This window comes from Lepus europaeus, chromosome 13, assembly GCF_033115175.1.
Source record: "Lepus europaeus isolate LE1 chromosome 13, mLepTim1.pri, whole genome shotgun sequence".
NCBI lineage: Eukaryota > Metazoa > Chordata > Mammalia > Lagomorpha > Leporidae > Lepus > Lepus europaeus.
The window spans coordinates 60,244,671-60,265,131 of record NC_084839.1 but is presented as its reverse complement, the minus strand read 5'-3'; the positions used below and the strand labels follow the sequence as shown (position 1 = coordinate 60,265,131).

The window sequence follows — 20,461 nt, the reverse complement described above, 5'->3', positions numbered from 1 at the left end:
ACTATGTATACATTTGGTATACAGTTATAAATATTGCTTCACTGGTTCTACATACTACATAAATGTCAATATACTATTCTTTCCCATGTTAAAAAAAAAAAACATGGGGGGAATAGTGAGGACTCTTGGGGTACCAGTCAATATTTTGTTCTTAATTTCGCTATTGGTTATGAGTGTGCTCAGAGGACAAAAAAAAACCTCATTTATCCATACACTTAGATGCAGTTCTTGGTACACATTCTGTATTTCAACGAAATGTTTAAAAAACCCTCATAACTGTACAGCGAAAAAGATGAATTTACCATATGGAAATCATATTGGAAAAGAACCCACAGCATCTACAATGAAAGCTTAAAAGTCTCAGAGGGCCCCCGAGACACTCTCCTTCCTTTATCAATGTGGGAAACCTGTGAACAGGCCTTTGGATTGAGTGTGAAGTGAGAGGCCACTGCTATTCCATGTGGGCGGTACTCGGCACATTACACCTGTGCCAAACTGACACAGACTGGGAATCACTTCGTAGAAAATTCCTTTATTATAGTGCAAATAACTTTCAGCAGTGACATAATGTAACAACACATTTAGCAACCTTTTACACCATGCAGTAAATAAGAAAGTGTTTCTTTGAAAATATGTCATCCCAGGGACATCACTTCTACAATGCCAAGGCCGTTTCTCTCAAGACTATGGGGCTCCTCCCTCCCTCTTTTTGGATAATATTTTCCTTTGAATACAAGTGAAAAGGATCGGCCATTTTAACAAATCACCAATTCTAAGAGAGATGTCTTAGGAGGTTTTCAACTGAGGATGGCAAGATTTGAAAAGGGGGATTTCCAAAATTTAAAAAAATACTAATTTTACGACAATTCCAGGATAGCCTAGAAAAAGTAGAAGTCACTCGTGTTAAGTAGGTAAACACATTCACAATGCTGCTGCACAAACAGATTGTCGAAGGCCTGCTTCTTATTTCCCCAAAGCCTGATTGTTTCCTGCATTCCTTGGTTCTGCTTATTGCAAAAACTAGGGCTCTAATCAGAAATAACTCCTTCCATACCCAAGGATTCCCCTGTGAGGCTTTAAAGTGCACTTTCTGTATTCCGAAATTCCCACCTTAGACCTCACATCGCAGGCTAAGGAGAGGTTCCAGTTCACAGCTAACCCTTGGCACAGCTGGATCAGCCCCCTACTAATCGAGCCATACCTGAATCAAACCATCACAGCACTGTGGTTAAGCCCAATAGGCTTATGCAAGAGGTTCCCACGGCCCTCACCGACACACAGGAAGGGTTAGCACTGTATCTCCCACTGAGCCGCCTGAGGGCGTGGCTGCTGACCGCTTAGCATATAGGCAGAGAACAGTGTCCATTCCAGTCAGTCCGCTGCCTCCTCCCCCAGTTGCTGCTGTATTATGCAGTGAGTGGGACCTCGAAGGGGTCCTCCCAAGGGCGTCTCCCACATAAAGTGACTCAGAAGCCCTACAGACACATCTCAGGGTGCCCTGAGTCTCCCCAGCAACACTCCCAACATCTAGTGGCTCCCAACAGGCCTCACAGCTCCTGGAATCACACACAGCTCTGAGGGCCGAATCAGAGGGTCCACGTGCAGCCAGTCTGGGCGGAGAGAGTATCTTTTTACTTAACGCTAGGGAACTGCGCTACACAGCTTCAAAGCTGCATAGCTTTACAAAATGCACCATTTTAGTTTGCTCTGTTTATCTCAGACTTTGGTTCTGAAACACTGTACATTCTTGACACATGAAAATGCCATGGCCACTTCGGTGCCTCTGCGTGTTGTGTAAAGAGAACTTAAAGAAAACTCAAAGGGCAAAGCAGGACGAGGACGTGTCATAACAAGACGCAGTATGCTGTACAAACAAAACTAAATTATATATAAATACACCCCCACCCTGCACCCCTCTTCTCCCCCACTACCTGGCCAAAGCAATGCCAAGGGTCCTTCTCTCCAGGGCCGATGTCACTTGTGAAGTCCAGCGCTCAGGGCTCCACTCAGCCCAGGCTTGGCAGTGACATTCACAGTCCTGCAACCGCCTGCCAGACACTGCTGTCTGAACAGGTTACAGCTTCACTGGAAACATCCACAATGCAGTCCTGGGAGTTAATCTTTCAGATAACACCAACTAGATCCTTTCCTGATCTGGATCCCATCTCATCCAACTCGGCAGGAAGCAGTTTCGGATCCAAAGGCATTGCTCAGGGATACTGGGGAGGGTCACCTAAGAAACGTCACACAATGAGTCAACAGCCTAAGTTGATACAAATTACTTCCAAGTTACGTTATTTGGGTCCATTTGCTTCTGCTTTACACTGAATTCCACAATCATTTTCCTATCACAATTTTAAAAGTGTATCTATAATAGTCATTTTTAAAAGTCATATATGCTATCACCTCTTATGTATTTTCAATTAATTTCATAACAACTTAATGAGCTATTATGTAAATCTAGGGAGTAGTAGTTAATTAGTCCTAAGGAAGCCAATACTGTGCTAATGCACAAGTAAGGAGAAAGAGCAATGTAAATAGAATTTTTCATTGTCGATAATAACTTGAAAAGTAGTTTTATCAAAATGTTGCAAAGTTCTCCCAAAAGCACTTAGAGCAATTTGTATCAAGAGATCCTAAGTTTAGCAGTAGGGAGAAAAATGATCAATTCTTTAAGGTAGAAATTCACCTGCTTATGATTGCTATACGTAGTTTCCCTCCCTTAAACCTAAGATATCAGTACATTCAAAAGTTCAAAAGTTGCTGCTCTGGAGATATTTCTCTAATACATACACTGGGTATAAATAAATAACTACAAGAAAGCTTCAAAATCTGAATAAACATATGCTGTGCAAAAAAAAAAAAAAAAAAAAAAACCACCAAAAAAAAAAAAAACTTTGAACAACCTACATTCTATATAAGTACCCTGACTAAATGTCGGTTGTGCTACACAATTCCACTTCAGTGCAGAAATGCATTGATTTCGGTGTACCGTTGTTGTTTTTTTAATGTCTTTAGCACTTTTGTTTCTAAACATCACTTCTCTTTGAAAAGATGAATAATTTGCTGCCAAATCCCAAATCATCCCAAATCCAATGTGGCTTCCATCTGATCAAATCCAGCATAAACGTGTTTCTTTGTTCTGGGACGAAAGGCTTGGGGTCTTTTTCCCAACAGTTTGCTTCCAAAGGAGAGACCCCAGCTGAAGTAGTCATTTTGGGCTTAAACTGCACAGAAAGAAGAGCCGGTGCTGCCCGCCTTTTGTTTCTGTTTGTAGTCTCCAGATCTTGCTGGGACCCTTCCCCAGGGCAACAGGCAGAGAGCTGTGGTGAGACTCTGGGCGCTCCAGCATCAGCCAAGCTTGGTGATCTGGAGGTCCCCGTTTATCTTTATGGTGTCGATGGCAGACAATGTCTGAATGCGGTGGTAAAAATCAAAAAGTTGGTGTCCATCCACAAACACCCTGAAACGTGGGTGCTCGCAGAGAATTTCCACCTGCAAGAAGCAGAACACTCATCTTAATTCACAATTCAGTGAACCCAGCTGGGGAAAGCACAACAGCATCAGCGGTTCTCCAACACCGCAGGTGCACTGGAACCATGACAGAGCCGGGCAGGAAACACTTCACTGGGCTCCACTTGCACAACTTCCAGTTCAGCAGGTGCAAGGTCAGCACTAAGAGTTGATATTTCCCCCAAAGCTCCAGGTCACACTGATGTTGAGGGAACACACTTTGAGAACCACTATCTCACACTATCCTGCATCCTTTAAAGATTTAAAAACACTTACGCTTTAACACATCTCCCTTCTCCCCATACTCTAGGGAGATGCGATAGGAGGTAGCTGGATTTGTTTATATGGCACTTAACTCATATGCTGAACAATTCTATCCCACCTTCAGAGAAGCATAACTGGTACCCATGAGTCGCACGTTAATAATAGTCTAGACACTCAAGAATGGTAAACTCTAAGGCAGAGAGAAGGTTACACAGTAATTACCACTGGACCAAGAATGTGTAATTACCAAGCTTTGTTAAGCCAAACAGAAATACTGATTCTATATGGTACAAGCATTTTTCTCTCCTTTTCCTTAACTAATTCACCATAGAGTTTAATGACTGGTTCTGCGCTATGATGCATTTATTAAAAGCACTGGTATTCACCATGCAGAGACTCCATATGTGATGTGAGTCACATTTAATTCATATATTACTAAAATTACATCACTAAGAAGGGCCTATTCCACTTCACATTTGTTGTTGGAGAGCACTATTTTCCTCCTGGCAGCCAGAAGCTCTGGCAAATCACTCATAAGCTCTACACTAAAAAAAATTCATCATTCAGAAACAAACTGTCCTCGGGCTGGCATTGTGGCCTAGTGTGTGACACCGGCACCCCATCTGGGTGATGGTTGAGTCCTGGCTCCTCCACTTCCAATCCAGCTCCCTGCTAATGGCCTGGGAAAATACACGGAAGATGGCAGATGAGTATGGGCCCCTGCCTTCCATATGGGAGACCCAAATGGCATCCCTGGCTCCTGGTTTCAGCCTGTCCGAGCACTGGCCATTGCAACCACCTAGGGAATGAACCAGTGGATGGATCTCTGTCAATAAATAAATCTTTAAAAAAACTAAAAAGAAACTGTCCTAGCCAAGCACAGCCGAGGGGCCAACCTCATTCTGGAGAAGGGAGAGGGCCTGGGGGGTGGAGAACGGGTCAAGGGTGCCTCCCCCAGGCTACAATCAGAAGGGCGAGAACCTCAGCTCCATCACTGACGTCCGAGCCTGCACTGTCATTTCCCCCCAGACTATGAGAACGGAGGACCAACGATGACTTCTGCACAGGGCTCTTGAAGATTTCCAGATGAGAGCAACAGGTTAAGGGTAGCTCTGCTTGATCAGGCTCACAGGCCACGAGGAGCTTCCCGCTGAGTTGTCGGGACTGGGACGCAGGCGAGCAAGGCGCGACCTGGACAACTCCATGACCAGGTCTGCCGTGCCAGGGGGCCCTTTTCAGCGCCCCAGTGCTGACCTGCAGCACTGCCCTTCACAGCGGGAGGCACTGCTAATGCTGCCTGGCTGGACCGGGAGCTGAGGGTGCACTTCCTGCCTACTGGACAGTGGGGAGCCAGTCTATATTTATCCAGGCCCACAGGAAAGGATTCCTCAGCCACAGAGCCTGGACCATGAAATAGACTGAGGCTTAATTAACCCAGAGTGGGAAACAAGGACGTGGACATGAACTCATTAGCAAAGGGAACAAGAGAAAATGAAACGATAATCACTGAACCCTTGTAAAAGTAATAATTAGTAAGGAGTAGAGCTACTTAAAGGCTGAGAGCATAGGAGGAAAAGCCTGAATGCTTATTCATTACTCAGGAGCAGGTGTTTAGCCTGGCAGTTAAGAGGCCCGCATCCCACATCAGAGGGCCTGGGTTCGATTCCTGGCTCTAGCTCCCAACCATTTCTCCTCCCATGCAGACCCTCAGAGGCAGTGACGATGACTGTGGCTGTTTCCTGGCACCCGGTGGGGACACTAAGATTGCATTCCAAGTTCCCAGCTCCTGGCCATCGTGGGCATTTGGGGAATGAACCAGTGGATGGGAGCTCTGTCTCTCTCCTCTCTCAAAGCAATAATGATAACAACAACAACAACAAATTCCAATCTCCAGTTCAAATTAAAAAACCATATTAATCAATCAGATATTTGGGAGCTGGTACCTACTATATGGCTACTTTTACACTGGGTACTACACAGACAAGTATTTATTCCTAACAATTAGGACATGCAAACATGGGTCTATTTACTAAATGTCTTGGCTAAATAAAGCCCAGAGTTACCAGGGCAATTATCAATTTCTATCAGCAAACGCCTCTTTTCACTTTTCTATCTGCTTTCATTACCCGGCAAAGTTCCTGGACATGCAGAAATCCTGGCTGCTCTTGGCACGCACCAGCTAAGTAGCACAGCACAGCATCCCCGTGCCAGCCGCTGGGCCTGAAGCACTCGGACTCACCCTGAACGGCTGGTCCGGGATGAATGGAAAGTAAGGGATCGCCGACTGTTCTTCTCCCCTCTCCCCTGATATGCAAGAGTTTCGGAGCAGCTGCCGGTCCGTGAACACAGCCTTGAGTTCAATGGCCACATCGGCAGGAGGGTCTTCTGAGTCCCCGCAGGTCAGGCTGATGGCGAAGCTGAAAAGCAGAGCTGGCTCTAAGACGTCTCACAGTGACCCTGTCCTCCTCCTCCTCCTCCTCCTCTTTCTCCTCCTCCCCCCCCTCCGGCTTTCTCTGCTTTCACCAGCCCTGGCACTCACCCCAGGGGGAACTCTGCTCACTACAGCAGACTCTGCTGAACACTTTGGTGGAGTTGAAAACGACCACAATTAGAGACTTCAAATACCACAGGCCACCACACATCTGGGTCCCAATCCATCTCAGAAACTGACCAGGGGAAATAGCATCGTGTACAGCTTTGGTTCTTATTTATATTGGTAGTTCTTGCTTTCCATGCACCATGTTTCAAAACCATAAAAACAAAAAAAAAAAAAAAAAAAAGAAGAAGAAGAAAAAAGAAAAAAATCCTCTGGCCTCCCTAAAGGTCAGAGAGAAACGGGGACCTATATTTATCGTCTCTGATATAAATAGCAGTCTACAGCACAGAGGGCTGGGGTTCATACACATTCTTTTCATGGGAACATGGTACTTTCTTGGCATCCCAACCGGCAACACTGTCCACGAGGAGAGGCAGGGGCCGAGCACTGGCCCAGCACCGAGCCCGCAGGCCTGGCTTCTGCCAGGGCCAGGCCTCGCCCTTACCTCTCTGGGTTGAGGTCCACAATGCCCATCACTAGCACCTTCTTGCCCGGTCTCATGCCCCCTTTAATGTGTCCACAAAATGGAACTATCTGCAAAGCAAAAGAGGTGAGACAGGAAGTTTGCAGCCGGTCGGGGAAGAGTCAGGCCCTCAGGTCCCGAGGACCGGACCCGTTAGGAAACACACTTGGGAAGAGATCACAGGAAGAGGGCAATCATTTACCAGTCGTGGGAAGTACACGTCGGCTTGAACCGGAGAGCCCAGGGAGTTGTTGAAGTGCCCATCATCTAGTTTCTAAAAATAGAAGCACACAGATTGGCTCTCCACCGGCCCTTTCCTTGGGCTGGGGGCGGGAGAGCGAGGCCAGCACCTCTACAAAGCCCGCCGAGCCCCGCAGCCCTGCCCAGACGCACAGGCAGTGTCTACGGGCGATGCCTCTTCCTACGTCCATTAAGTAACCGCCTAAGCCCCCAGAACAAAACCCGTGCCCCCCCCCCTCCCGGTGGCTAAGCCTCTGCCGAGCCGCAGACCCTTCAGATCCGGATCCAAATCCAGGTCGAGGCCCACCGCGGGCGAGGGGGAGGCCAGGGCCCCCTCTGGAGGTGGGCATGCCCGACTCCAACCGCAAACGCCCCAGAAACCGCCGTAGCCCGGGCCTGCGAAGGGGACCTGGCCCAAGTGCAGCGGCAGCGCTCAACTTCTGTCGGGAGCCCCCAGCGCCGGCCCGCTTCCAAGGGGGAATCCCCGGGACGTCGGGGCTGGTGCGGGGCGCGCGCCCCGGACACACGCCCCCGCGCGCACTCACACCAGCCCCGCGCACACACCTGGCGCGGGGCTGCCCGCACGGAGGGGCCCGCTCAGCACCTTCCCCGCGCCTCACCGTTCCCCCGCGCGGCGCCCCCGGCCGGGGAGCCGTCCCCGCCCCCCGCCCCCCACCGGTCGCGCACGGCCCCGGCCCCGGCCCCGGCTCGCAGGTACCGAGGTACCGGTCGCCTTCCCAAGCGCGGGGCGCCGGGCCGGGCCTGCTGCTTCTCCCCGCCCCAGCCGCGGCTGGCGCGGGAGCGGGCGGCGGGAAGGGGCCCCTCGAGTGCGCCCCGCCACACTCACCACCACGGCATCACTGTCAGCCACCGATCCCGCCATGTTCTAGCACGGCGCGGCCGGGCGCGCGGCAGGCGACCGAGCGAGGGGGACGCGGGACGCGGCGCGCGGGCGGGGATTCCGGGGCGGCCGTGCGCCGAGCGGAGGCGCGGGTCCGAGGCGGCGCGGGCGCGCACACACACGCGGGTGCGCGCGCGCGCGCACGCCCGGGGGCCCGGCGCCGACCGGGCAGGCAGGGCCTGGGGAGGAGGGGGAGGGGAGGGGAGGGGAGGGGCGGCGGCGCGGGCCGGGAGGTCGAAGGTGGCGGCTGCTGCCCGGAGCGCGGCCGCGGCTGCCGAGTCCCGGCTGGCGCCGCTGCGGCCGTGCTGCCGTGGCCCGAGGAAGAAAGGTGGCAGGGGCCGAGTCGCGCCGGCCCTAGGCGGCATTTAAAGGCCGCCGGCGCCCGGCTCGGGAACCGGGAACAGGGCGGGGACCCGGCTGCGCTGCCGCGGCTTGCTCAGCTTGCCCTGCCCTTCGGCCATTGGTCGGTGGCTGGAGGCCGGGCCAGTCCGAGTCGGGGCGTGCTGCAGGGCGGGTGGGGCTGGGGGGGACTGCCAGGTGACAGGTGCCGGGGACAGCCCCGCCCCTCCCTTCCGGCCTCCTGACCGTCGCCGTCCCGCCTTCTCCAGCCGCGTCCCGGGTGGGGGCAGGTGGGCGCGGGAGACTCGATGTGATTTCCATCAGAGCATGCGGACAAAGTGGGAGGAAAGGCGCCCTCCTGGGCTCTGGGCTGGAAAGAGGATGACAGGGAACGATGCTTGCAGAAATAAAAGAAAGAGGCAGAGGGGACTCCAGGTAGGGACTTTCCTATCCCAGGAGGCTGGACACAGAACAGGCCTCTGTATTCCTTGTGGAAGGACCGGCAGGTGTGGGGGCAGCCGCCTGGCTAATCCTTAGCACGTGAAATTGGACGAGGTGACTGTCCTCAGAGAGCCTCCACTGGGCCCTGCTTTTGTTTGTGTCTATGCAAGTCACTGGCCCAGTCTGGGGCAGTGCGTTTCTTCCTGCACATCTCCTATTGTCGGTTGGAGAGTAACTCCGGGGGCGGGGCACTTCTCCTTTATTCCCGGGCACACGCTCCTGTATGGCGCATGGCATTTCCCCACTAGGGTGATTATGGAACCTCACAGATAAAGCCGTATCAACGGCCCCTCTATTAGGCAGCATCCTTGGCTTCGGCATTCCACCGTGTGAATCACCAGGGCGTCTACACTAATTAGCAGGGAGCCTGTGTGACCTGTGATCCCGCAGGGACCCGCGAGGCTGCCATCCAGCTGCTGGCGCTGGCTGTGTGGCCCAGACCTGCTTTGTGCCTGTGTGTCTTAGTGTTCCCGTAGGGACCAGAGCTAACCGCGGTAATCCCAGTTGCGCAGGGAGAATGACCAGCACACGGCTGCACGTTGCAGTCATGGCTTGGAGCAGGTGATTCTCTGAGAGGCTAAGGCCAGCCGGGTGGCAGCTCACGTTTTTGCTCCTGTTGACCAGTCTTAGCTCAAACTCACACCTTCTGGATTATTGAAAAATGCAAGGCAGTTTATAGGACATTTGATATTTGGGAAGCATGTTTTGGTATACCTCGGTATCAGAGTCCAGTATGAGGGAAACACATTACAGTAGTTCTTTGTCATTAGCTAAGCCAAGAGTGACACAATGCATCGTGGTGGTTAAATAGCTGGTGCCCTGGGTTAGAATCCTGGCTGTGCTATTGACTAGCTGGGGGATCTTGGAAAAGTTAACAAACTTCTCCGGGCTTTAGTTTCTTCATCTGAGAGCTGGAGATGATGGTGGTGATGATGGTGATGGCGACGATGCCTGTCTTGGGTCATGGAGAAGACTGAGTAAATTAATTCCTGTAGCTGCCTTCCAACAGTGTCTGGCACCTAACAAGCACTTACCCTACCAAAGTGCAGAGAGCCTGCCATTTGTCAGGCACCGGGCATGTGGGAGAAGGGCAGGCAATCTACAGGTACCTATCCAGTGATCAATGTGTTAGGAACAAAGAATGAAGCAGGTGAGGGAGAGAGAGTTAAGAAGGAGGGTGGGGAGATTTATGTTGGGAGGGAGCGCAGAGAAGCCACCTCTGGAAAAGGGGCATTTGAGAGGGGGTGACCTGGAAGGGAGGCAGGAGCCACTGGACCTCTGGCGGGAGAACTCGCTGGGCAGAGTGTGTTGCAAGGGCCAAGTCCACCAGGCAGAGCGGTGAGGAAGGTGTGGGCTGCAGAACTGAGTAACTGGAAATGAATGGGCCTTGTGGACTGTGGTCAGGGTTGACTGTCCCTCTGGGGGAGGGGAGGACACTGGAAGTTTCACAGCAAAGGGGTGACAAAGTTTGCCTTCCTTGTAATGTGTCCCCCTGGCTGCCACAAGGAACAGCCTTTGGGGAAAGGGAGCTTTGTGGTGGGGGAAAGGAAAGACAGGACCTGGGAGACTCTTGCCCAGTATGAGCGAGATGCGACAGCAGCTGAGAGGGGTAAAGACGTGAGAAGCCATGGCACCTGGTGAGTCCCAGCCACGGTCACTGTGCAGCTGGGGACGTCACAGTGCCCCGAGCCTCAGGTGCCCCACTTGTAAAATGCAGAAACTGGGCACATTCATCACTTCCTCTCAGCTCTTAGAAAGTTCTAGCTCCTGAAAAGCTGTGTAAATGCCATCCGAATTTAGATGGATTCGACAGTAGGTGCCGCTGGATGAAAATACTGTTGGGCTGTGTCTTGTGCTAAGTGATTTTGGAGGGTACAGAATAACCCTTTGATTTGTTTTGTAAGTGGAGCTTAAAAATATTTGGATGGCTAAAGATGTGTGTAGAGAATAAGAAGGCACTGAACCTGCCCAGCGTACTTTAGCTTGGAAAATTGGCTTTTATTTCAAAAACACTTGGCTTCACCCCAATCTGTGAATGGCTACTTCTGAATATGGAGAGCAGAGAGGAAACCTAAATGAAATTTTTATTGTAACTACATGGTGGGCAGTGTCAAACTGCCTCTTACATGGAAAGGCCATTAGCAAATTAATGAGTTGTAGAGCTTAAAATATTTTTCAATTGTACAGTGAAGGCCAGGTGAACTTTTGCTTTATGCTTTCATTATAAGCATTTGTGTCTAAAAAATATTAACCAAGATTGTAACCCATTTAGGAAATGCAGCAATGTATATTTAGGATGAACTGTGTCATGGCTAGAAACCACTAAAAAGGTTAAGGAAGGGAGAAGGCAAACAGATGATTAGCTTTGAAAAACCCATAGGTGCTGGCGTTGTGGGGTAGCGGATAAAGCTGCCACCTGCAACACTGGCATTCCCCCAAGTGCACCAGTTTGCATCCTGGCTGCTCCACTTCCAACCCAGCGCCTTGCTAATGGTCTGGGAAAAGCAGCAAAAGATGGAAATGAAATTGACACTTTGAGATGACTTTGAACAGCCCTTGTCTCCACTGTTGAGGAACAGTTTTTTCATACTATTTGTTGGAATTCTTATTATAATCATATGTATATAAAGTTAATTGATAATAAACAAACTGACTCAGTTCAAATATCTGACTGCCTGCATAGCCCAGGCCCCCACAGGAGGGTGGTCAGAGCCCACTTTGAGAAAGGAGACTCTGTACTGTGGTGCAGGCCTGGCAGACATTCAGTCTCTGCTCATGATCAGGGCCCCCGGAAGGCAGCAAAACACACAAATCAGCATTCTTCTGTCTACTGAGGTAGCAGGGCAAACATTTGTCAAGCCACTTTTCTGTATTTCAGAATGTGATCATAGCTTTTCATTATTTTAGGTCACGGCTACCGATTCATTGTTGTAGACACGTACACGTACAAATTTGTGTTCTACCCAAGTAATGAAGGGATGGTCATAAGACTTGGCCGTCCATGCTCCTTCCCAAGATTTCCTTGTTTCTGGCTTATTTATGAGGACGCCGGAACCAGCCTCCTGTTTGTGTTTTAATTCGTGAGCATAGGAAGGATTGATTTTCAGACAACCTGCGGCCGAATATTGAGAATATCGATTATAAGGAGCGCATTCTCAAAAGCAGCTCTTGGCTTCGAAGAGAGGCGCGATGTCATTCCGGGGGCAGGGTGGGGCGGGGCGAGGGATGGCACCCTGGGCCCATTAGTGTCTGCAGCCCGCGCAGGAGCACCCCGCTCCCCGAGCCCGCGGGAAACAGAGCGCCCGCTGGCGGCGTTATTGAGGGCTTCTGTCGGTGCCTTGCCGCGTCTTCCTTGTACGGGTGCGGCATCCCGCGCAGCCACCCATGCACGAGGTCCTCTTGGGCGCCTCTTCCTGGTCTCACCTTTGGGCAAGTCAGGAGGCGGATCTGTCACAGAAAGAATGCGACGGGCCTGGGAGGAGGTGCCCCGCGGCTCACTTCTCATCGTGCTTGGCGTTTCTGTTTTCCTGTGCTGGTTTATAGGCCGCCCTTTTATTGGCTCGGTGATTTTATTTTCTTGCTGTCAAGTGGTATAAAGGGTTTCTTGGTTGTGCAGTTTCATGGAAACTTGCCTGGCTTGGCTGCGTGGAAGGCGAGATTTGGAAAGGCTGACTGATGGGGAGGAGCTCAGCAGGCACCCTGCCAGGGGCTCACCGGATGTGCCCAGGAAACCTATTTGGCTGTGCAGATTTCTGGGCCTCTTAAGTCAGAGGTGAGCGTCGCAGACTAGGGGTTAACTCCGCACACCTTCTGAACAAGCCGCTGGCCCCAAGAGACCTGGCAATCGGAACTTTGGCAATGCAAATGTCATAACCCAAAGTGATTCAGAGAACACATACTTCATGGATTCATTCAACAACTGTGTATTGGCTTGGGCTCCATTTTAACTGCCATTATGATGATTTTTTTTTTTTTTACTTTATTAAAAAAAAAAAAAAAACTGATTGCACATAGACTTGGCCTTGCTGACCTCTGAGCCAGGAGCCGTGAGTCTCCTCAGAGTGTGTCTGCTAGCCTAACCTAACGCTGGAGTGCAGGACACGCCGTCTCAGAATTAGGATGACTGGAGAACAGAGGACGCCCCCCCGAATGTACTTCTCTGGCACGTTTTCAGCTAGTATTCTGAGAGACTGCAGATAGAGGAGGCCCTCTGAAAAACTCTCCCGTTGGGAAAGAAATTCCTATCTGTGAAAGAAATGTGCATTTCTAAAGTAGCTATCAGAACTGGCACCGCTCCAAGACAACTTGAGCGACTTATCTGTGCACCAAGACAAACTCCACTCACCCAGTAGTCCCTCCCCTCATCCTCCCATTCCTGGGGTCACCACCACGCCCCGGGGGCTCCAAGCCCCTTCTCTTCTGTAGCTCAGGATGCTACGTACACTTCAATCATCCGCGCCTTCTTTGAGTCTCTATGTGGTGGGACTGCTGTGCTTATGATGTCATGAAGTGCAGGCTTTCTCTTGTTAAGCTGTCTCCTGTCAACTCAATTTGTAGCCCAGCCAAAGCACCGCGAAGGTGAGAGGGAGCTGTTTCCCCCTTGCCTGCACATTGTCCAGATTCCTCCCCGGCCTGCGGAGGATTCAGAGTGGGTCCAAACGCTGCCCTGCCTACCTGGCAGCAGAGCCCAGCAAAAGGAAAATGAAGTGTTTTCAATTCAGGCCCTGGTTCTGTTCCACCCCCAACCGGGTAACACACCTTCTGTGTAAATTCAGTTTATCTGGTGCGCATTGATTTCAAGCCTGAATTGTTCAAGTGATTAATTCATCCCAGGGAGAAGTGAAGAGTGGAAGAATGCATTTTAAATGAAGGTAGACATTCAGGTTGGCTGTCTACATTGAGTAAACGCATCACATGTCATTCATTCATTCACAAGGCTGGCCCTGGTTCACTCAGCGCTGCCTCCAGACCTAAGAGCTAACTGGACCTCTCTAACTTCAGGAAGCTTTGAGCTGAGCATGACTTTTCAATATTACTGGATGTGTGTATGTCACGGTGGGGTCAGGTGGAGAAAAAGGGAATATTTCAATTTTTCTTAAAAGCCAATCCTTATTTTAATTACCAAGAATAAACAAAAGTAACTTGGTGAGAGCCAGCTTGTTTTTGGTGGCATCACTCAGTGCCATGGCCTACCCCACTGCAGGAACAGAAGAGCCTCATCCCCCGCCCTGTCCTCCCCCCACCTTTTTTTTTTTTTTTTTTTTTTGAGATGACTGAGGCCAAGGTACAAGTCTGTAATGTCTATTCTTTGATGCTTTCCCAGAGCTCCCTGCTAACAGGTGTTCTTGACACTAATCTGCGGTAGTGCACTTAATAATAAGAAATGATGTGTTTTCACAGTAATCCCAGCTTCTCCCCTGCGCAGCTTGGCCCACTTCGCTGCTGGCCCTGCAGACTCCTCCCCACTCTCTCTGTCTCTTCTGGGCTCTCTCTGCTTGAGCGGTTCTTCCTCCACGGCCGTCTTTAGTAGGTGGAGTCTTACCCAGGCTGAAAGTGAAAATTAAAGCCAAATAGACAGCCATCCTTTCTATCTGGCCCTTCTTCGGAGGCAGGAGTTGGGAAAGCCCTGTCTTTCAGGAGGGCGATGGTCATTTTTTTCTTCCTTAGCCCTAATGCCATCCCTGGGACAGGCAGAAAAATGAGTCTGCTCCATTTCAAGGCGAAGTTGCATAGCTACCAATTACTCTACAAAGTTGCAATGAAGGGTCGACGCTGGATGATTCGTATGGCTTATCTCATTCCAAGTGATTTGCAGTCAATAGAATCTGGAAGGAATGCACCTAGTCAGAAAAGAGGGTGGGCGGAGCTTCCAGCATCACGGGATGCATGTTTTCAGGTTTATGATGAATTTAATCTACAGTGTTATTCACGCTCAGTGTTCTGATAGAAGCTCATAAAACGGCCACAGCATCACCCCAAAGGTTATTACACAACACTGAAATAGAGCATCACCCAGGAATCAGAGCAGCCACATCTTTCCATGGCCTTCAAGGCCCCACGGCATCCAGTCTTGCTTTTCTGCCTTCGCCCCTAGGCCGTGTTCTCCCCTGCACACTACTCTCCAGCCAAACTGGCTTCCCTGGTGTTCTTCCAACATCCAAATGCACTCCTTCTGTGGGGAGGCCAGGGGGTCCAGATTCTTGTCTCTGACTCATGCAAGAATTCAATCAAGGACAAGATGTAGATAAAGTTAAGAAGAAGGATAATTTAAGGAGAGATTTATTAGAAAAGCAAGGGTACACACTTGAGAGGGAGCATGGGCACGCTCTCCTGTAAGCTGCAATCCATGGGATCCAGAGTCTTCCCTTTATGTGACCTGGAGGCATGGGGGTGGAATTTTTCAGGAAAACATTTTGGTGACTGTCCATTTTTGGGCCTTTTAAGGAAGGCTTGGAAGTGTCATGGTGTCAGGTACATTATGAGAACTGGAGTGTCAGCCATGGACATTTTATTTTAAAAGGTTTATTTAGTTATTTATTGGAAAGGCAAAATGACAGAGAGAAGCAGAGATCTTCCCTCTGCTGGTTCACTCCCTGAATGTCCGCAACAGCCAGGGCTGGCCCAGGCCGAAGCCAGGGACCAGGAGCCAGGAACCAGGAACTCCATCTGGGTCTCCCATGTGGGCAGCAGTGACCCAAGCACTTGGGTCATCCTCTGCTGCCTTACCAGGAGCATTAGCAGGGAGAGCCGGATCAGATGCAGATTAACTGGGACTCATTGAACAGGCGCTTGGACATGGGATGCCAGGGTCATAAGTGGCAGCTTAACTTATCTGCTACTCTACAGGCCAGCCCCTACTTATTTCCTTTGAAAGATTTATTTGAAAGGCAGAATGACAGAGAGAGACAGAGACAGATCTTCACCTGCTGGTTCACTCCCCAGATGGCCGCAACCACTGGGGCTGGGCCAGAGCAAAGCCAGGAGCCAGGAATCTGTCCATGTCTGTCACATGGGTACAGGGGCCCAAGGACTTGGGCAATCTTCTGTCGCTTCCCCAGGTACATTAGCAGGAATTTGAATCAGAATCAGAGGAGGCAGGGCTCAAACCAGCACTCCCATATGGGTCTCGGTTTGCAACAGCTGCTTAATCCACTGCACCACAACGCCAGCTCCAGCCATGATAACTTTATTATAATGGGCTTCAGGTCATCACAGGGACACAGTCAGCAGCCATGTTGGCTATTGCCAGCAGCCCGTGTTGGTTCTGGGCGGTGGCTTTGCTCCAATAGCCATTTTGGTTGCTGATCGTGGGAGGAGTTCCAGGGGACGATACCCTCGTGAGCAATGGAACACTGAATTTGTGAGGTCAGGCACAGAGAAGGTAAAGGGGAAACAAAGAATCCCAAAGCACAGGCTGGCGGCAGTGCCGTCTCCCCACCTTGACGAGACAGAGCCCGGGGCTTCCAGCACAAGCTCGCATCCCACGCCCAGGACAAGGCCTTCTCTAAGAGGGCATGCGCTGCAAAGGGGCTGCCTCGGCAGACGGCTGCTTCATGTACCGGACAAGCTCTTCCATGGCGCTCACCCTGCACAGACGCCTCTCTAAACACTTGGCAGGCCGGGTTCTCCGGAAGCAGTCACTAAGACAGAGTTTGGGTGTGAGATGCTTATAGGGATTCACTCCTTTGAAGGAAAGGGAGAGGAAGCAGGAAGCATCAAACCAAAGCACAGGCAGCATGGTGGGGAGCTTAAGGTAAGCATGGCCTGTGTGTCCTGCCTCAGGCCAAAGCAGCCAGGACTTTACACCCCCAGCTGCCCAGTCACTGGAGGCAGGACGGCTCCCCCATGAAGGCGTGGCCTCAGGCAAGGCGGAGCCTGGCGTGTCTGGGAGCCACAGGTCCCTGTCTGCTGGCCACACTCGATGCAGCTGAGCAGCACCTCCCTCGCGGAAGCAGAACCTGCCCAGGACATCTGCGTTCTGCCCAAATACTAAATCTTTTGATTCTGTAGTAACCCTGTGAGTTTTATAATTCCTATTTTACAGGTAAGAAAACTGAGGGCTGCATAAAGTAGGTAACTCCTTAAACTAGATCAGGTAGCAGAGCTGGGAATGTTTTCTTCTTAAGATTTATTTATTTGAAAGGCAGAGTTACAGAGAGAGTGGAAGAGACAGAGGGAGAGAGAGAGAGAGCAAGCAAGCGAGCGAGCACACTTCCATCCACTGGCTCACTCTCCAAATGGCCACAACAGCCAAGGCTGGGCCAGGCCAAGGCCAAGGCCAGGAGCCAGGAGTTTCTTCTGGGTCTCCCACATGGGTGCAAAGTCCGATTACTTGGGCCATCTTCCGCTGCTTTCCCAGGTGCATTAGCAGGGAACTGGATCAGAAATGGAACAACCAGGATATGAACCAGCGTCCATATGGGAGATGACGTCGTAAGTGGTGGGTGGCCTTACCCACCATCCCACAACACCAGCCCCAAAGCTAGGATTTGACCCAGGCATGGTGGCAATGAATCAGAGCTCTTCACTACTGAGCTGTTTTGTCTTACTACATCATAGAGAGAGCTGAAGAAAAGCTAATAACAATATGGCATTGAGACATGCACTCACATTCATGCCTTAGTTTTTCATTTAGTTTAGTAAGGTGGTGTGTGTGTGTGTGTGTGTCCTGGTCTAGTGCATTTGTTTTAATTTTTTAAAGATTTATTTATTTATTTGAAAGTCAAAGTTACACAGAAAGAGGAGAGGGAGAGAGAGAGAGAGAGGTCTTCCATCTGCTGGTTCACTCTCCAATTGGCCGCAACAATCAGAGCTACGCCGATCTGAAGCCAAGAGCCAGGAGCCAGGAGCCAGGAGCTTCTTCCTGGTCTCCTACGCAGGTTCAGGGGCCCAAGAACTTGGGCCATCCTCTACTGCTTTCCCAGGCCATAGCAGAGAGCTGGATAGGAAGTGGAGCAGCTGGGTCTCAAACCGGCACCCATTTAAGATGCCGGCGCTTCAGGCCAGGGTGTTAACCCGCTGCACCACAGCGCTGGCCCCAGTCTGGTGCATTTATTAAGAAAAACGTAAGAGCTGGGCATTGTGGTATAGCAGGTTAAGCTGCCAGCTGACACACTGGTATCCCATATGGGAACCGGTTCAAGACCCAGCTGCTCCACTTCTGATCCAGGTCCCTGCTAATGCACCTGGGAAAGCAGCAGATGACAATCCAAGTGCTTGGGCCCCTGCACTGATGTGGGAGAGCTGGAAGAAGCTCCAGGCTCCTGGCTTTAACCTGCTCCAGCCCTGGTTGTTGTGACTGTTTGGAGAGTGAACCTGTGGATAGAAGATCTTTCTCTCTCTCTCTGTCACTCTTCCTTTCAAATAATAATGCTAAAAAAAAAGAAAAGATTGACATCAAAAGGTGATAATTTGGGGTTGTCTGCTGCCTTCAAGCATTAAACCCTGCCTGTAAAAATCTAAGAATCAGGATTAGAGGCTGAGAGGCAATGCCTGGGCTTGCATTCCAGGACAAGACAGCGTATGCTGCGGTTCTTGGGTTGGCCTGGGAAGAAGAGAACTGCCCTTTGGAGTTTAGGGCTGGACAGTGAGTAGGTGGAAGAAAGGCTGTAAAATGCTGGGTGAGGCTGGCCACACCTGTGCTCTGCAGTCGCGGGCTGAAGTGTTAGCAGAGCAAAGGGCCTGGAGGGAAAGTGGGTAGCACCATGAGTCAGGGGCTCAGGAGGGAGGGGGAGGCTCCAGGAGGTGTGGCAGTGTGGGCCCGGGCGGTGAAGGACAGGGTCCAGGCTGCTCCACCAAGTGGAAATGACAAGACACAGACCGGTGCGGACAAGGAAGAGGAAATCCAGGGGCAGCAGGGCCTGCTTCCATCACTGCCTTCGGCATTATAGACGTGCATAACTTTTCAAGATATTCCATAGTAATTTCCTACATTATGGCATTAGACTCCTGGTTCTAAAGGTAAGGAAGAAACCCAAGGATAGCAAGTTTGACTCTGGGTGATGCACAATACACATTTCTTCCTAATGTACAGCTCTGCTTTTGTCTGGAAGAGTTTATGCAATAGAAGTCATTATCTTTAAGACAGCTCCAATGGGATTAGCTGGTTTCATATTCTTTTTCTGGAGTTCCGTGAAATCCCCTCTGAAGTCAATAGAGAAATTCTGTTTTAATCCCTTGCTACTTTTATTTGCATATAAAACATAGTCCAAAAGACTGGAGTGAAATCTGGGTAATGAGTGCTCTTTGCAAACAGAGTCAGCAGGGCTGAACTCCAGCAGCGCCACATACAGACTTGGCAGCACACCACAGGAGCGTCCTGTGAGCCCAGCGGGATTAAAGGCTGCTCCTTGGGGTCTGAGTGAAGGTTATTCCCGGGACTGAACCAATTATGTCACCATCGTTGACCCTTCTGTTCACAGGTGCGTCCCCTCACATTCTCTCATAGATATGTTTGCGTGATTTATCATTTGCCCATTTTCCTATCACACAAGCTGTTGTAGAGATTTGCCCTACAGCCCCCGGCGACAGTTCTCTATATAATCCACAAAGCGAGGCAAAGCAAGTGTGGAGGTGTTTATAAAGGAGTGCACAGCGACACCGAGAGAGCTGGTGAGGCCAAACGCAGATCCTGCTTGCAGTAGCTGCTCACACTCATTTATGACAGTGACCACACTGGGAGAACGTAGAGGCAAGTGTGCATGCAGTGCAGGGTATTTCTAGCTCCATCTGCTTAGAAATGAGCGCCTGGTTTCAGAGCGACATGGCTATTTCCAAGAATAAACAGCTTGTATTTGGGGTGGGGACAGATAACTTCCTGAACTCCAGCATTTCAGCAGAGAATGTTTCCGAAACCCCGGCAGACCTTATAGAAGCGGCACAGAGGGTCGTCCCCTGGTCCCCTGGCTGTAAGCAGGGAGAGAAGCCCAGGAAGCCTACTCGACCCCTATTAACCCTTTGATGACCCTGACCTGCCTGTCTGCATCTCTTCTCAGCTGGGCAGAGTTTATGGGCCTCAATGAAAATTAAGCCCTAATCCAGGGAGCGCAAAAAACTGGCTATGCCAGGACCTTGAGGTGCCTATATTTAATCCCCAGACCCTGCATTTGGAAGACACCTCTGCTTCCAGGAGATATGTCTCTTCCAAGAGCTGGATTTAATATAAAAAATAAACTGCTTCATAGAATGCTGTGTTCACCAAAAAAAGCAGGACATGTTCTTGTGAAAAATCAAAGCATTTGATCACCTAAAAGTGAAATTTAAGCATCATCACAAACAACATCCAATAGTTTTACAGACATTGCTTGGCTTCTGCCCAGTGCGGCTGGACCAGTTAAGTACAATTTCTACTCCTATGTGTGATGCATCCTCACTCAGCTGAACCAACCTTAGCATAAAGCCATTTCCCTCTTTTAAAGAACAAACACAAAAACACAACAGCCGGATCATTTCAATTCACTCCCTGAAAGATACTTGATCACAGACAGATCTAAAACAAATTCAACAGGCCTCCACCAAGGACCTTGCTCCGGGCCTCTGTCCTGCAACACAGGCCACACACATACTCCAGCCTGGTGATGTTCTAGAATTAACTGTACACTTCTTTCATGAGATGGCATTCAAGCCACACAGAAACAGTGAGGTC

The 20,461-nt window shown here is 50.4% G+C and overlaps 1 protein-coding gene across 1 annotated transcript; it reads right to left on the bottom strand.

Annotated features, from left to right (window-relative positions):
• Positions 1-473: 473 nt before the first annotated feature.
• Positions 474-8,033, bottom strand: LGALSL (galectin like). Its single transcript, XM_062209530.1, has 5 exons — positions 7,924-8,033; positions 7,039-7,110; positions 6,819-6,907; positions 6,017-6,194; positions 474-3,495 (listed from the first exon to the last, which is right to left on the bottom strand). Exons 1-5 carry the CDS (start codon positions 7,957-7,959, stop codon positions 3,352-3,354), a joined length of 519 nt encoding a protein of 172 aa, XP_062065514.1. The 5' UTR covers positions 7,960-8,033; the 3' UTR covers positions 474-3,351.
• Between the last annotated feature and the right edge of the window lie 12,428 nt (positions 8,034-20,461).

Coding starts and splice junctions, on each gene's coding strand:
- LGALSL (XM_062209530.1), bottom strand. CDS start 7,959: ATGGCGGGATCGGTGGCTGACAGTGATGCCGTGGTG. Junction 6,908..7,038: donor ACGTGTACTTCCCACGACTG/GTAAATGATTGC, acceptor TTTGCTTTGCAG/ATAGTTCCATTTTGTGGACA. Junction 3,496..6,016: donor TCCCGGACCAGCCGTTCAGG/GTGAGTCCGAGT, acceptor TGCTTCTTGCAG/GTGGAAATTCTCTGCGAGCA.